Source organism: Argopecten irradians, chromosome 6 (genome assembly GCF_041381155.1).
Source record: "Argopecten irradians isolate NY chromosome 6, Ai_NY, whole genome shotgun sequence".
Taxonomy (NCBI): domain Eukaryota; kingdom Metazoa; phylum Mollusca; class Bivalvia; order Pectinida; family Pectinidae; genus Argopecten; species Argopecten irradians.
Window position 1 is genome coordinate 16,910,589 of NC_091139.1, and position 18,721 is coordinate 16,929,309.

Here is an 18,721-nt window from a genome sequence, read left to right on the forward strand (position 1 = left end):
TCGCATCCTTTGTTTGAATGTCGGGTAAATTCCATCTCATCCTTTGTTTGAATGTCAGGTAAATTCCATCACATCATTTGTTTCAATGTCTGGTAAATTACATCTCATCCTTTGTTTGAATGTCAGGTAAATTCAATCTCATCCTTTGTTTGAACCGCAGGTAAGTTTCATCTCATCCTTTGTTTAAATGTCAGGTAAATTACATCTCATCCTCTGTTTGAATGTCAGGTAAATTCCATCTCATCCTTTGTTTGAATGGCAGCTAAGTTTCAACTCATCCTTTGTTTGAATGTCAGGTAAATTCCATCACATCATTTGTTTGAATGTCAGGTAAATTACATCTCATCATCTGTTTGAATGTCAGGTAAATTCCATCTCATCCTTTGTTTGAATGTCAGGTAAATTACATATCATCATCTGTTTGAATGTCAGGTAAATTCCATCTCATCCTTTGTTTGAATGTCAGGTAAATTACATATCATCATCTGTTTGAATGTCAGGTAAATTCCATCACATCATTTGTTTGAATGTCAGGTAAATTACATCTCATCATCTGTTTGAATGTCAGGTAAATTCCATCACATCATTTGTTTGAATGTCAGGTAAATTACATCTCATCATCTGTTTGAATGTCAGGTAAATTCCATCTCATCCTCTGTTTAAATATCACCTCAGCTCTGTTTTGTTACCATCCTGTGGATGTCAAATGTCACAATATTTATATTTTCAATGGATATTAATGAGGTTCCATTATGGTGCTATTATGATGTCATTTAAAAAAAAAATCTAATATCAGGTCCGTTTTGAAATTCAGACCAGTCTTGCTGTAGAGTAGCCTGTAGTTACACATTAGATATGCTAGATACATTAATGATTATGTATTCTCATAATTAAAACTTAATCACTGTATTAAATGACAGACATTGATATTGAATCCATTGCTAATTACACAAGACATCAATATTATATTATGAATAGATTTATTCCTCAATAAAATCAACATATCTAGGATATGTAGTAAAGTATATGTTAAACCAATATAGTTAGTTATGTCTATTCTCTACAATCACAAGATTCATTAAGCTTGAATTAAAATGTCCTGTATCACCATGTGGGAAAGAACAGCAATGCTCTTCTTTGTTTAGAAAAAATACTGGCCCAAACAGCTAGACCCACATGCTACACCTTATGCATTTAGCCAGCATATGGTTGTTTGGTAACTTGATGTGCTACACCAAATCATGGAAGAATCTTCAGCAGATGAGCAAATGTTTTTAGTTTATTTTCAGTAGAAATTCCTTAAAGGGACAATTCAGTCTAAGAGAACATTAAAATTTGTACTTATATCGATAAAAGCCAGTTCTAATGGAAATTAGATCAGTCGGTTTTAATGTGATATGCCTGAAAAGCCCATGGTGGTGTCCGCCATTACACATTGTGGTCGAACTTCTTGTAAGCCGAACCCTGTCTTTTGCTCGTAGAGTAATGCAACTTTTGTCTAGAACTGCTCAAATCGCTCTGACAGTAGTATGTTTACCTAATTAGGTGAATTGTCTTGCCTAAAATCATTTTATCACATTCTCAGTGGTTATGTAGTTTATTTGTTTAACGTGCGTGACTTTGGCTCGGGTATGGCTACAGCGTCCATATTGTACCTGCTTAATCGTATTGATCAACGATTTGATTTTTCAACGATATTAATTAAAATACTAAACAATGACGTGGAATTTGTCAATTTTTTTATGTGATATGTTTCATAAGAAATGTAGAACAGTACATTTATGCCATATTTTGCTTCTTGGTTATGTAAAAGAATTAGCCTGAGTGAATTGTCCCTTTAAATCATTGAGGTGTGACAGATTATACACAAATTGTAATATAAATTAAATCTGCATAATATGAAGAATACATTTTCATTTGATATGTAGCCCAAAATTTTATGACCTCTTTAATGTAATATAACTTATTCTAACAACCGCATACTGTTATCGAACTGAAAACACCATTATAGCATCCATTTTAGCATACGATACATGATAGCATTGATCAGGCAAAGATGTGGAAGGACATATATACTTGAATAAGGGAAGACATTGATCCTAGAAAACAAAAATAACTTATTTTCATTTATATCGATTGTACTCTTGATATCACTGAATAGGAAGAATGGTAAATGTTTTTTTCTGATTATAATATTCTTTATACTAAATCTGTCAGGCCTGCCCTGGAGTAACAACACATAAATAAAATATAAATATCCTCTCAACAGCAATTCTAAACAATAGGCTACATAATCAAGAAATACAATAGAGGTAATAAAGAATTTGAAATAGGATATGGCAGACTCAATGGGTTAAACTCTGTCATCTTAATAACAGAGTTAACTCCCTTATTGATTGTGATGTTATTAAATATCAGAGCGAAACTTGCACCTTTACGCTCACAAAAATATGATGTAACAATCGATACCTCCCCGTATGAGAAGAAAACTCTTTAATATGCAAAGATGGAAGACTATTAGAATCTTTCACCTCATTTGGGGTGAGACAGGTGAATCTACTCGAGGATTAAGATTCTTCAGTTGTCAAACACAAGGATTTGCCATGTGTTGAACAGCTTAGAATCTTATCCTGTGGGTTGAGATCTCCTGCCTCACCCTAAAGATGGTGAAGGATTCTTTTTCTCTTACCCTATGTGAGCACGTGCACAGGTCTCGTGTAGCTTGTGTCTTTACCCTAGGGTGAAATGGAAAATCTCGCACCAGTAAAATGATGGATATCCTTATCCAGGATAAGAGAAAAATGTTTCCATGACATACAAAAATTGAGGTCTCCTATGGCATTAATGATTTTTTTCCCTCAGAAATCAATGATTTCACTGCCATCATCATTCAATATAATCAAGCCAAAATTTACAATCACACATGCTATTTAATGTTCATTCACGGACAATCATACATAAGTTAAAAAATAAACATATCACCCTAAATACTCAAATCCAGAATTCAGATCCTTATATGTAACTAAATTTAATAACTGAATTCAGCTTTCACTCTCACTAGTTATATACTACATTGTATCTATACAATGGATAAACCTTACTACAACATCACACCGCACTCCATTCTATTCAGTCAACATCATATATATACTTTACAAGAGCACCACAAATAGATCATACACATTTCTGATGGCTTTCCAAATTTTGACAAAAAATATTTTTTCGAAAATATCAAACATAAATCACATCCAAACATTTAATTCATACAACATTATTCAAAAACCATAATTATGATAAAGCTTTCATTTCGAGAATTTTGTTCATTTTTCAACAGTCATTGGCTGAGAAAATATGGGAGCATACCAAAGAACAGGCTCTGTTTGAAAGATTTTGCTATTATAATGAAGTTATACAAATATAAAATGTTCCTTACTGAATTGCTTAGCAGATTTTGACTTCTTTTTTTTTAAATTCCAGCTGATGGGATACGTAACTACAGCTGTTAGGAATAAATACATGTTTTAGATGGCAATTTCATATTTTAAAACAAGAAGTAAAATGAAAATGTCCTCATACAACAATTCCAACCACAGAACAGTGTATTGTGAAGACACCATCCAGTACTACGTTTTATGCTACTCTCTTGCTATCATGTCTTCTGAATAGCTATGTACTGCGTCTATGAACACCTTCACATTTTCTGGGTCAGTATCTTTATGTATTCCATGACCTAGATTGGCAATGTATCGCGTCGTTCCAAACTTCTCCAGCATGTCTTTGACGGCATGTTTCAGTTCATCCTGTTCAAACATAAATTATTCTAATAGAAAAAAAACCATCAATTTTGTTAATTAAAATTACACAAAATAAGCAGAAAAAAATTAAAAAGAGCATAAACACTAACCATCATTTGAATAATAACATATGTTTAATCGTATATGTGTCTAATCAATACAAAAATACATATAAAATAATTTTTGCTTTTGGTACATGCAAAAATCAGAACTTCATTCCATTTAGGGCATAGTGTTATGGATTTTTTTTATTAATTATTATTTTTACCTTGAAGCCAAATAAGTAGCTAAAACGATGGTAACGGTGTAAAGTAAGTGATTTTGTAACTGAAGAAAAAATACTAATTTGTCTGCTTCTGTTTTTGATAGAGAAAAAATACAATTTGTCAGCTGTGGAGCATCTTTGATTATCTTGAATTAAAATCTAAAACAAAAAGAGAAACTAATTTTTTATGGTTCATTGTATCATATACAAGGTACTAAATAGATATGGATTAAACAATAGTAATTACCTGAGGAGCATACAGAAAAGTAGGGTCTAGATTTCCTTGGGCTGTCACCTTGGCACCCAACAATCGTCTGAAAAGTAATTTTACTAAAGTCAAGTTTGCATTAATGTATTTGACATAAGAATTTCAAAAAAATACTTACATGTTGTATTAATATTTAATAGATGTAATACACTGTATATCAATATTGATTGGCCAAAATATTCATGTTTTCTTCACTAGTTAGAATCTCACCGTGCATGGAGTGGTTTCTGTGTCCAATCAAGGGAGACAACTTCATATCCTATTTTACCAAGGTCTTCAATGGCAAAATGAGCATCCTTGGCAAAAACAACCTGTAAGACAAAACACTTATAATTATATTACAATACTAAACACTTCACCCAAAAAAGTATGTTTCTTTTAATTTTAGATAGCAGTCTCATTTCAAGGCATGAAACACATTTAAACACTTGCAGCAGGAGAAATTTTCCTTTTTCCTTTATCAATTCTGTAATTATATCATTAAAGATTAATGACAAATATAAACTAAAAGTTCTGCTTTCTCTTTTCCTATATGCTTGATATTTTTCTATTCATCCTACAAACAACCATATGTCACATAAAGGTTGGCTTCATTTTGGAGTTAAACGTGAAGAAATCGCAAAATATCAAACATTTTTTACAACTACTCAGAAGCTACTGATAACATATTAAGTTCTTTCCTTTTTTGCTGATTCATTTCTTGAATTCGCAATGAGCTATTCCAAGCTTAGAGCTGAATAATCATACAAGTATCATGATTCCTTACCATCGGAACAGGCTCAACGTTTTCCTTAGAAAGAATATCCTTCACACCATATGCAATGTCTTTAAGATAAGGTAAACTAAATTTGTTGAACTGGATAGGACCTAGCTCTCCTGCACACGAATCAAACACCTGAACTATCTGTTAAATAAGATAACAAGAGGAAAAACATTAATATATAGCACAAGATATCATTACAATTGGAGTTGAAATAAGTCGAAACAATGTAGAAAAAGGTTTTTGAACTAACAAGGATGTACATCAGGACCCTCAGCCTAGGCCCCCATCTTTTGTTTTTTTGTGAATCCTCATCCATATAATTGCTACCATAAAGTTTCGAACCAATACATACAATACCCAGATTAACCGGCCCTCGGCCCTTCTTCTCCCATACATGCCACTGCCTCATGTCGTTGAGGGAGGGGTATCTAGCACAAACATTTATGATTATCATTTTGAATAACCATCCCCAAGGGATGATATTGGTCAAATATGAGCAATACCCATTGCTTTATTTCAGAGCAGTTGCTTATATCAAAATTTCCAAATATGAATTTTGACACTGGCACTCTAATTTGAAGGTTTTTGATGTTAAATCCACCATTTGATTACCGACGCTCATACCACTTTGGCCTCAGCCCCCACCAGTAGTACAATTTTTATCCTCAGCTACCAAATTGCTATCAGCAGTTATGTCAATTATTGTTAGACATGTAACTGAAAATACAGAATGTATAGAGCTAAGAATGTAAGCTAATAAACATCCTGAAGAACCAAATTCACTGAATTAACTAAATGTGCTCTGTAGTAGTATTTGGGTCCAAATACATTTACAATGAAAACAGTATACTCAATGATAACAAACCTGGGCTCCAGCCTTGATCTGTGCGACGAGATAATCAATGACTTTAGAGGTAAGTAACGCTAGAAGCTTGTGACTTTGCTTGGGGTATTTCATCAACCATTTCCTTGCTTTTGGTAAAGGCGAATGAGAACCGCCATCAATCATGAACTTCATTAGGGTCCACTGAAATAGGAATAAAGTGAAAGTGGATTAAACTTTGCAAAAAAATTAAATTACCAACAAACTTACTCATCTCTGAAAGCAAATTAGAGCAATATTTTTTATACTGTATTTCAAAGGCTTGAATCAGGTTTCAAAAAGAGAAGTGGAATAATTTGATCATTCGGCCGACTCATGCATTTATGAAATAGAATACTTTGGTACTAAAGAATTCCTCAACTTTACTTATAAGAGTAATGTTTACCCTGGTACTGTACAGGAATGTGCAATGGTTGCTAATTAAAAGACAATTCCATCTTACACAGGGGGTGGGGGCGGGGGCGGGGGCGGGGGGAGTAAAGACAATTCACTATTGCTGCTAGACAATAATGTGATGTCAATTTTTACTCGTAGCTACATTCCTTTGTCAGTTTGATGATTGATTCAATCATTTTTTTTAACATATTGGAGAAAAATTGTCAAACATGGGTCTGTATTGTGATCAGGGATATCTCAAGTCTTGTGCTGGCCAGCGAAATTCTTTCACTCCAGTGGAGATATGGAACTGTCCCCTTGATAAGCCCATGAAGGATTCTAAGTTCTTGTTCTGGTTGAGATATCCATCTGTCCACTTGATAAGCCCATGTAGTATTCTAAATTCTTGTTCTGGTTGAGATATCCATCTGTCCCCTTGATAAGCCCATGTAGTATTTTAAATTCTTACACTCGGATTGAAATATCCAATTTTCTCCTTCACAAGCCCATGTAGGCTATTAGACTTACTGGTGCACCACTGAAGCCAAACAGCGGACATTGACCCCCAATCTGGTGGCGGGTAAGGGTGATGGCCTCCATGACGTAGTGTAATTCTCTAACAACATCGGTGCCAGTGTTGAGTTTTTCCAGATCATCAGGCGTTTCTAACAGGAAACTGAACACAACTCCCTAAATACAAAAGATAAGGTCTTTAAACTACCAATAAATACTCCCATCAGTGATGCTATAGAATCAATTTGAATTCATTAAATGCTGCAACAGAAATACATAAAGACAAGGACCTGGCTATGATTTCTTGAAACAAAAGTGCAGACTTAAGTCAAAACTTATGTTTTACCCCTTATACATATGTGTATATATTTTTTCTTAAAAGCTTTACTTAAGTTTGATTCAAGAAATTGAGTCCAGAGGACACAATCAATTCTGAATAACAAACCATATTCAGTGATAAATCTACGTGCGCATCCCGAGTCCTGGACTCACAGAATTTTAAAAGGACCCATGAAATTTCTGGGAATTGGTATCTGTAACATGTGGGACCCATTGTTTTCACAAAAACCATTGAAAAAGACCCACGAAAAATAATCGTAGATTGAACACTGCATATTTATCATTTTAAATCAATATTGATGAGATAACAATAGGCACAGAAAACTAAAGAGAGCACATTTGTTTTCAACAATATTTGATACAACCATGAAAGCTACCATTACTAAAGGTAACTTTTCTTTTAAATAACGTCAACATAATGAATTTCAGCTGAAAAATTAGCACCATATTTGTTTTATATGTACAGATAAAATAGTTTTATAACACATAAACTAATTCAGTTAATGCAGTACAAATTGTGATTACACATAGTAGTCTCTAACTTGAATTTTTCATACCTTGCCTTCAACTATATCCACCTCCATGCCCAATGCTTGAGGGATCACAAGGATATCGGAAAATATGATGGCTGCATCCAGATCAAACCTTCGTAATGGCTGTATTAGGATGTAAAGACTTTATCAATCTTAAAAAGTTCAAATGTAAAATGTTCCAATCAGCAGTTACTACTACTAGATATGAATACCAGTGACCTTTTTCATAATTGCTTATAGAAAGTAAGTAATATCCATGTTTTAAATTAACATAAAAATATCAACATAAGAAAATAAGTGTTTAATGTTGTACTAATTTTCCTGTAGGTACAAATATACTTTAGGAACTTTGTATGATCAAATAAGGAGGTAAGAATATAAATGGATCGAGAACCTGTTGCCCTTCTCACAATAGCTATTACACAAATGTCAATGCAGCAGAAATTTAAAATATACATCCATTTTAGTTATATTCATTAGCATGAAAACATTAACATAAGAAAGCATAATCTATCACATCTGCACAAAAATGTATTAAAAAATGGATTTACTTACCTGCAATGTTATCTCACAAGCCATACTAGGAGTCTGTACAGTTTTGAAAAAGTCTGCGGAGTGTTCTTTCTTGTAGGCATTGTACTCTTGAGTAAAAAACAATCTCTGGTTAATGAAACTCGATCTTTCATAAAATAGTCACCTTGTCTACCTAAACTGTGCCTTATTTTCATAAATTGTCCAAATCTACTGTTTACTGCCAGTCTACCAACCTACATGTACATAAACTGGATGTTATCGTGTCAGCTTTCCAGATTACACAGGTTTTGATTACTATAGATATAAGAAAATGCCATACAACTATGCCAGAATACGTAGTGATCCAGATTAGACAAAAGTCAGTTTCGACAAGCTATACTGTATACACTTATTTTGTTGGTTTCTTTTTCTCATGGATACTTAACAAAGCAAAATATCAGTCTTAGACATTAATTACTTCATAATACTCCCATCCCATCCCATCTCTGTATTGTTCATCTTTCCATATGATAAGGAGCAAACTGAACAAAAGAAAAACTCTTCATTATTACTGGTGTGTATTTTAGTAATATGATTTTAATAAGATTGTGTAAGAATAAAAAAAAACACCTTTGAAACTACATGTACGCAGATCTTCATAAGTTAAGAAATCTTACCAGGAAGATATCGACCAGCTTGTCTCATCAACCATACAGGAACCCGCTCTACCTTCTCTCCTCTAGCTGCTCTCAAGATCAGGTCATTTTTCAGTGGAGGGAAAAACTACAAATTGAATGCATTATCTAATATGATTTAATATAGTTTATTATGTTGCTAGATTTGGAGATAAGTTGCTTTTCTCTGGAAAAAAAATCTTTATCAATGACAATGAATGAAAAATAATATCTACCATATCTTTTATTTTTTTGTCTGGAATTTGATATTTCAGGAGCATGATTCCAAATGAATCGGTAAAGCCTCAAGGTTGTGTAGCCTACACAGCATAAGAATTATTTTTTTATATTGTAATCAGTATACTCAATATTGTGTCATTTAGTAAAATGAAAGTTCAACAATTTCTTTAGGATCTGTAAACTTTGGTCTCTGAATAGTTTATCAGCTAGCATGCTTAGTAACCATGTAGGTAGCTTTATTACTAAAGAATCAGGCTATGCTAATGTTTAGAAAGCGCATGTCAGAACTCAGAACTCTTAGTCATACCTAACCATTACTCTGCTCCTTTTTCATTTGGTTCCCATCACCAACCCTGTTTCAAGCATAAGGAGCTTGAGTATGCTAAGCAGGGAATACCTGAACATGAATTATATACGCACAAGTCTTTGGAGGCAAAGATGAAAAAGATGATGAATACGTAAATTGTTCAGGGTCTGGTCAATTTCCAGTTGCCAGTGATCATGTAGCGGAAAAGATATTGCCTTCTGACTGGAAAAGTCAGTCAGAATGTGATATTGTTTTCCCTACAACAGTAGCTAGTTATCATGTAGCTCAAGCACTAGAATATCCAGCTAGTGTTTTGAGCCGAGAGTCTATGTATGAACCCCAGCTGTGCATTTTTCTGCTCCACATACATAAGTTATCCATTTCAGTAATGCACATACATAATACAAACTACAAAGGCAATAAATCTTTTTAAAGAATTACATACCGTATGCATCTTTAATCTAATGATTATTTTTCCTAAAGGTTTTATCAATATAGAAAGTTGTGAGCTTAATGATAATGACTAACAGTTACATGTAACTGTAAACGCATTTTCATAAAATGTCAAAGACAAAGTTACATAACGTTAATTTTTTATCTATGTCTAGAAATGGTTACGTCCATGTTTATTTTTTCCACTTAAAATTTCATCATCGATGTGTCAATCATTGAAAATTGCAATGAAAGTAATAAACAGGCCGTCTCGTATAACTGCAGAGACCTAGATATCAACGATGGACTTCAAGTGGTTACTGATAACATCTGGGATGACGTTGACAAAACTCAATCCCCAATATTCATATACGTCATTTAAGACCTGACAATTGACAAACGATCAGTTTTAAAATAAATTTCATCAATATTTAAACATTTGAATATAGAAATCATGACATGTCGTCTTACAAATTGTTTGTTAACATGTTTTTAATGTACAAATTTTACCGGTACCTGTGTTATCATGGGCGCAGCCATTTTTTTCTTCTTGCGGAATTCCTCGCGTCTTACATAAAGTAACCCTATCATCCGAGTGGCGTTCGAGAAAAGGCCCAAACGACCTGCTAACTTTGTGGTGTTCGATATCTTGATGTTTTCTTCTTTGCTGCACACCTTTAATTTTTGATATCACTACAACCTGATTTAGAAAAAAAAACCTAATTCATATCTTACACGCATTTATAGCATTTATCAATATTCTATAAAAGATGTCAGTACCTAAAGCTATACACTTTTGTAGCTACTAAATACCACAGGGATCTGAGAGTTACAGTTTATATAATTATGGACCAACCAGAGTGACAGGATTCTGGTGATGCATTATACATTGTGTGATCAAAGAGAGATCCTTATGGTACACTTGAAAGAAGTGAATTACCGGTAGATTTAGAGAATTGTGTCACAAACTAGGGGCCTCAAGAAGAACGGACCAAGATGAGAACCTTGCAGTACACCTGCATGAACAAACAAATCTGTTAAAAAATAGTCCGCTTTACTGGCATGGCCGTTTTCGATTATAAATGTTTGTCAATCTGACTGGTTGGACCTTGTTGTTCGTTTATGAATTAAAGACAGATCTGGTGATTTTATATTGTTTTCAGACGAGCCTTGACAGGCATCACAGGGTCGGGATTTATATATACTTGAAATAATGACTTTAACAAACGTTCGAACCGGTTGTTCAGAATACTCTAGGCCATCATCGACACCCCAGGCGTTAATAATTAGTATAAGGCTTTAGCACAGGGATCTGATTTTATAATCATATTAATGGACCACACTTGACAATGCCTTAGCTAAGGCCATTTTTTAGGCGTTTTAGAGGTCTAGATAAAAAAATCGGTAAAAATCATACTCTACATACTACTATACTAATTATCAGATCCCTGATCAGATAGTGGACATTTTAGATATAATATCAGATATTTAGATATAATATCTAAATATCTGGCAATATCGAAATGCAAAAAAAAAAAAAAAAAAGGATAGATAGAGATGTATATTTTGTAAAAGAGGAAGCATGTGATAATTGGAGACTCACGGATATTCTACAGAAGGACAAAACACCAGAAGGCCAAAAATGTAATACGTATATATACACACGTGGCAAGCAAGATCGACAGAACATAATTTCTAATTATTAAAACATGTTGTAAATTGTGTATTATAAAGTCAAATACAATATGTTCCTATTGCTCATATCTATGTATGCGACATAATTGTAAATAATAATGGAAATCTGGATCAGTACCCGGATAGTAAACAAAGTTTTTTATAGAGCTTCCCCCTTCTTTTTCGACTACTCTACTTTATAAGATATACGCCTACCACAAATAAGGAGATGGTTTTACATAAGCTTAAAGCTTGTTACCAAATCCTAATGTACATTATTGGATTTATTTTACATGTATTGTCTTATCTTTGAACAAGAGATCCCAGAGGGATCTTGGCGCCCACCAAAGAATGATCTATGTCTGACAATGGAAAGAGGGATCTTTTCTCTGCTTTTCAAACTTTTGCAAACATACTACATATAAAATTTGAAACAGATCACTTCAGTGCTTTCTGAGAAATAGCAGCAACAAACTTCAACTATCAAAATCCAAGATGGCTCCTTGGCGGCCATCTTGTTGATCGATCGGTCCCAAATCAAAATATGCACAACTATGGCCCTAGGGGAACCTACATATGAAATTTGAGACAGATTCATTCAGTACTTTCTGAGAAATAGCGATAACAAACTTTAAGTATCAAAATCCAAGATGGCTGCCTGGCGGCCATCTTGTTGACTGATTGGTCCCAAAATACAATATGCACAACTAGGGCCCTAGGGGAACCTACATATGAAATTTGAGACAGATCCCTTCAGTACTTTCTGAGAAATAGCGATAACAAACTTTAAGTATCAAAATCCAAGATGGCTGCCTGGCGGCCATCTTGTTGACTGATTGGTCCCAAAATACAATATGCACAACTAGGGCCCTAGGGGAACCTACATATGAAATTTGAGACAGATCCCTTCAGCACTTTCTGAGAAATAGCGATAACAAACTTTAAGTATCAAAATCCAAGATGGCTGCCTGGCGGCCATCTTGTCGACCGATTGGTCCCAAAATGCAATATGCACAACTAGGGCCATAGGGGAACCTACATATGAAATGTGAGACAGATCCCTTCAGTACTTTCTGAGAAATAGTGATAACAAGAATTGTTAACGGACGGACGGACGGACGACGGACCACGGACAAAAAGCGATTTGAATAGCCCACCATCTGATGATGGTGGGCTAATAAAATATTGTTTAAACTAATAATCAAAATCCAAGATGGCTGACATCTTGTTCACCGATCAGTCCCAAAATGCAACCTAAATATGATAATTGAGAGTCTTCAACACTTTCTTAGAAATAGCGATTACAAACTTTAACTATCAAAATCCAAGATGGCTGCCTGGCGGCCATCTTGTTCACCGATTGGTCCCAAAATGCAATCAAACGGGAACCTTCGGCACTTTTCAAGAATGCCCGAGGAGTTCCGATTGAAAATGCAATATGCATAACTAATGCCCTATGGGATTACCTACATATGAAATTTGAGAAAGATCCCTTCATGCAGCACTCTCTGAGAAATAGCGATAACAAGAATTGTTAATGGACGGACAGAAGGACGGACCACGGACGAAAGGCGATTTGAATAGCCCCACCATCTGGTGATGGTGGGCTAAAAAAGTTGATGACGTCATGTCCTCATGTTGCCCTTTTCTTCTGATAAAACTGAGAAGGCAAAAGTGAACAAGTTCAAATGAGTTATTGATAAAACAAACACCAATTACAGTATTTTTAAAGATAATTTATTACTCCAGAATATACTAATACTAAATGTGTATAAAATCCTGGTACTTTGATACCAAACATGAATGGCAAGTTATTAAATTTTATATTTTTCAAAATATGTGCAATATATATATAAAGGAAATATGGAATGTAAAATTGGCATACATTTGCATTTAAAAGTATATCTGCAAGCTACTTTCATAGAATATGACATTGCATTAGATCCTATTTCCAATTACAAAATAAATAGTTCAATTTAAAACAATATATCTTACAATGTACATATGTATATAGGCAAAAGCAATATAAAAAGGGGATAAATATTACATAGAAATTTAGATTGCTATAAGTCCAAACCAAACATAACAGGAAATACTACCTGGTAATCTAATAAAATTTATGTAGATATTCTAAAAGGTTCAATCAGAATGTTTACCATGTAATGAAACAGTTTTAAAACATCTTTCTACCACAATAGCCAGTGTTATTCAACTCTCAGGGTATCAAATAAACGATGCAGCTGTTGATTAACAATTTGTTTATACCACACGTGGTATAAACTCTGTATGCATTCTGATTGGCTGACACGATGAACTTTGACCGAACTACGTCTTTCTAAGTGTCGTGTCTTCATTTGTTGACATCATCAATAATCGAGTGACGTCATGCTATGCTGTGATCGCCGCTTGACGCCAAAACTGCTGTTGGATAGCGTACTTATCCTCATCGTATTTCTATCGGCTAAAAGCGAATATAATTGTGGTAGAAACAGGTCACACGACCCGTAGCTGTTGGATATGGAATTTATTCCACACTCATAAGTTATTTTTTAAAAGTTACAAAAGACACTCGCTTAAGCTCGTGTCTTTTGTAACTTTTAAAAAATAACTCACTCGTGTGGAATAAATTCCATTTCCAACAGCCACTCGTTGTGTAACCTCTATATACAGCTCTTATTACACACAAAATATCTTAATGTTTCCTGTTTAACACACTGGTAAATTCATACATTACCAATAGTATATGATTGAAAATATACACGTAACGACAAAATGATAATCTTCCTGGTAAATTCATACATTACCAATAGTATATGATTGAAAATAAACACGTAACAACAAAATGAAATCTTCCTGGTAAATTCATACATTACCAATAGTATATGATTGAAAATAAACACGTAACAACAAAATGAAATCTTCCTGGTAAATTCATACATTACCAATAGTATATGATTGAAAATATACACGTAACAACAAAATGAAATCTTCCTGGTAAATTCATACATTACCAATAGTATATGACACACTGGTAAATTCATACATTACCAATAGTATATGACACACTGGTAGATTAATACATTACCAATAGTATATGATTGAAAATAAACATGTACCGACAAAATGAAATCTTCCTGGTTCAAGCTTTTAGCAGATAGTGATATGTCTTAGCTTAAACAAGGACATTCCTTCATTTTGACACATTGGATGTCTTAAAATTCTAAACATCAAATTAATGCTATAAAGGTTATATTTTGTTATTTTGTCTATCAATAATAGATTTGTTACCTGGTACCCCATGGTAAAGAAAAAGAAGGTAACACAAACAAATACTGTCAGTTGTTGCTGTTTTAGTAGTGACCTATGCATTGGATCAATATTATGAATTTTGAGCACCAGAGTAATAGTTTCAGAATTTTCCGGTAACCGAAGTGTATCAATTTAGTAAACAAAAGTAAATTAATTTTCTCTTTTCAGGAAAAATGCATGATGACACCCCGAAACCATTTCAAATGGAGGAATGCCCTTTTAATGACTCTTTTTGTTTCATTTAGGCAGGTTCAAGTTTTTTTTCATTTTGCATAGAAACAATATTTCATTCAATTCAAACTTTTTACATACATGTAGATGAATTAATAGTCCCTGCATTTGTTATAATGCTATCTCAATGAAGCATGCTGCAGTGGACACTAAGATGCTATAAAAACAGAGCTTAACTTGGAACAAAAAATGGATTCTATTTCCATAAATACAAGATTTGTAATTACATAAATTAACATACAAAACAAATACTGTACAACACGTAACAGCAGTTTCTCACCAAGACTTATATTATTAAAGTACTCAAATTATAACATCACAGCTATTTGAATAATAAATTACATCTAACATCATTAAACTGTAAATTAACCTCTAACATCCTGTTTACTTTAAAATTATTCTGTTTGTGTCAACCAAACTATTCATGATATGATATATATATATATTTGTGTACACTAAATCTGGAATCTTCAAATTATTCAAAGATTTATGTCAGTAATTAACTTACGTTCCCCTGAAGACACATTTAGGCTCTTTTAATTCAAAGACTACACAAGTCAATTATGACATTTTAGGGGTAAATGATTAAATTTCAGTGCTGTTGTCTTCAAGTTAATGAGGTTTGACTGCATGTACCAATCAGAATGATAAAGATGGACGATAAATTCCAGTACTACAAATTTAAAGCCTCATGCATTACAGAAAAGCAATAATGTTAGAGTCAGGAATGACAGGCACAATATAGACGACACAAAATACTAGTCTTTTATAATTTATGTACTGGTATATAGAAATATAAAGTAAAGTTAAATCACAACCTGTTTTGGTCAGCTTTACAAGTATGTAGGTATATAAGAATAAAATTACAACCTGATAAAAATACAGATCATTATTCTTGTTTCATTTCATAGAGGATATGACAACATCCCATCAGAGGTCATATTCTGATGACCTTTGCACTCCTGCACAAAAGCAAAATGACTACATACAATTTTTTTTTTAAATAAGTCTGCAATTTGAACCTTTTTCCTTAACTAATTTGTCCCCTGAAATTTCCTGTCAAGATTCTGAGGCTAATACAATAGTTCATAGCTTGCATCTGAATGTGATATTGTCAGATATCCTCTTCTATGAAATGAATTTGCAAAAAAGGATCTGTATTTTAATTTCTTTCAAACTGGTTAACAATATAAAATTAATCAAATACTTAAGTATACTAGAAATTTACATTAAATATATATGTATAATTGTTAGACATTACCTACCACAGTAAATCATTAATAAAGATTTTATTTCTCAAGATTTATTTATGATATGCAATGGGTACAGTTAGTAGTCCCTGTTTTCACCCATGTTTAACTATCAGGTTCCCAATACAAGCTAATGTAAAATTAGAAAAGGTAATTTACTTGCATATTACTGTATCAAGGATGTATGCTTTCTTATCTGTAAGAATTATACTTCCTTTCAAATCAGAACATTCAAACTTTTAAAACTATTCAAAGTAAAATAGAAAAATTATGCTCAACCATAGGGACCTAGTACAAATTTCCAACCAACAACTAGTAACCGATATATATATTTATATCATAGTATGGATAACATAAATACATGTTCAAGTATATATATATTCTGTTGGTTAGAAATTTGTGCCAGGTCCCTGTGTGCTAAACGGCAGGGCTATAAATAATATTCTTTTCCCTCAAGTGTGCCCGGAGATTCCATTATAGGAGATTTATTGTGGTCTATAGTATCAATTTTTAAAGTAACCTCATGCCCTTCACCAGTAGTTGCTTTGTTATCCTCATCACTATCTTCAGAAATTGAAAAGTTTCTAGATCTCATGTTAGTCACATAATGTCTAGCCAGCGATGAAGCCTTTGGTGTGTGATTTGTTCTTAGATTTCCATGCATATTTTCTACATCTCCATTCATAAGAACCTCAGTAGGTGAATCATTGACTGAATCCAGCACGCTAACCATAGATTTAAGGTTTGGTAAAAACTGCAAAATTTGTTTTAGTATATTCACTTTTTCTTCAAGTTCTTTGATCTTTAAGTCTTTTTCTTCTGCTAATTGCTTTTGAACTTCCAACAGTTTGTCTTTCTCCTTAGAATCGCGTTCCTCTTCATGTAGTCTATTCTGGATTGTCTTAATTTCTTCCTCTTTTACAGCTTTTAGCTGTTGAAATTGTTGCTGATACATCAAGTCCCTGTCTATTAATGTCTGGTTCTGGTGTTGTATAGTGTTTTCCAGGGATGCTATGCGTTGATGCATAGCATGCAGGTGTTTGTTTGCTTCCTGAATATTTGTTCTGCTTAACATATTTAATGAATAGAATGGTTAGGATTTTTATAATCTTAATATCTTTATCCTTATCCGCTGGCATTTACTCATTCTTGGACCAACACCAAACCTGTAAAAGCAAATTAATTATTTTATTGATACATTAGAAGTTTTTAATCGATTATATGTTGTCTTTATATTGAATATACACCGGTACATTGACAGAGAGTCTATTACCAATGGGAGTAAGTATATAAGGTCAGGGAGGTGTCGATCTTCACTCCTCATTCTCGATACTTCAAGGGTTACTATCACTGGCGTTATATACACCCCTGAACTTCTTCTTCTATTTACATGACGCCGTCAAAATATGACGATTATGTCATGGTGACCTGTAGAGGTGCAAGGGTGTGAAAGGATTAAATTTGTGATTTTTTTTAAGTATATAGATAAAAGGTGTGTGCAGAACTAATGTGTGAGGGCTTCAAGGGCTACGTTGGAAATATGTGCCTTGAAGTCCTCGAGTGTAGTGCATTGTACTGCTACTACAGGGAGGAGATTAAATTGTGTTATTGTTTGTGGGAAAAATGAATATTTGTATGTGTCTTTTGTAGCAGAGATTTGTCTGAAGGAGTGTGGATTGGAGTGTCTGGTTCTGTGGTCTACTGGTATGAGTATGGTCTGGTATTCGACAGCAACTATATTGTGAATTATTTTGTAGAAAAGTATCAATCTTGTGTGTAGCCGTCGGGTCTGTAATGTTACCCAGTTGAGTTGATGTAACATGTTTGTAACTGAACTGGTGTCGTGATATTTGTTGTGAACATATCTTGCTGCTCTGCGTTGTGTTTTTTCTATCTGAATTTGGTGCGTGTTGAAACTATCTCATATTATAACTGGAGGCAACAGATGACATTTGATTCTTTGATGGACATCAGTGATAGTAATCCCTGGAGTATCGAGGTTCGAGGATGTTATTTCTGATTGAGATCTGACGAAAATGACAGCTGTCACCGTCAGCTAGGTAGGCCTTTAGTGGAGAGGCTGTGTGCAATAGCGTAAGGTGAAATAAGTCATAAGGGAATCGTAGGATAATGACAACTATTTTAATTGAACAACGATCATTAAGTTGTCATATTTAAAATTTATTTTAATGAACATATCGGAAATATACTGACCAAAATCGTTGATAAAGTTTCGTCTGCAGTCTGATTCGTGTCGAAGACCATCCGGAAGTTGATCTCTGGTATTGTGCATGCGCAGAAGGATTAAGACATAATTGACCAACCAGTAGCCGTGTTCTTGCGACTAGGATTTTCTTT

General features: G+C 33.7%; 2 protein-coding genes across 3 annotated transcripts; both read right to left on the minus strand.

The window, feature by feature from the left end:
• Positions 1-963: 963 nt before the first annotated feature.
• LOC138325172 (uroporphyrinogen decarboxylase-like) lies at positions 964-10,580 on the minus strand. Of its 2 annotated transcripts, none has more exons than XM_069270652.1 (10): positions 10,416-10,580; positions 8,924-9,029; positions 8,289-8,374; positions 7,758-7,856; positions 6,877-7,038; positions 5,956-6,117; positions 5,094-5,231; positions 4,538-4,638; positions 4,307-4,373; positions 964-3,800 (listed from the first exon to the last, which is right to left on the minus strand). In XM_069270652.1, the coding sequence occupies exons 1-10, from the start codon at positions 10,488-10,490 to the stop codon at positions 3,636-3,638; spliced, it is 1,161 nt and encodes a 386-aa protein (XP_069126753.1). In that variant the 5' UTR covers positions 10,491-10,580; the 3' UTR covers positions 964-3,635. The 2 variants fall into 2 exon arrangements, with proteins under 2 accessions (XP_069126753.1, XP_069126754.1); XM_069270653.1 differs by lacking the exon at positions 10,416-10,580 and adding an exon at positions 9,468-9,550.
• A 2,745-nt stretch (positions 10,581-13,325) lies between these two features.
• Positions 13,326-18,720, minus strand: LOC138325173 (vimentin-type intermediate filament-associated coiled-coil protein-like). The gene is made up of 2 exons (XM_069270654.1): positions 18,578-18,720; positions 13,326-17,529 (listed from the first exon to the last, which is right to left on the minus strand). The coding sequence occupies exon 2, from the start codon at positions 17,436-17,438 to the stop codon at positions 16,794-16,796; it is 645 nt and encodes a 214-aa protein (XP_069126755.1). The 5' UTR covers positions 17,439-17,529; positions 18,578-18,720; the 3' UTR covers positions 13,326-16,793.
• Between the last annotated feature and the right edge of the window lies 1 nt (position 18,721).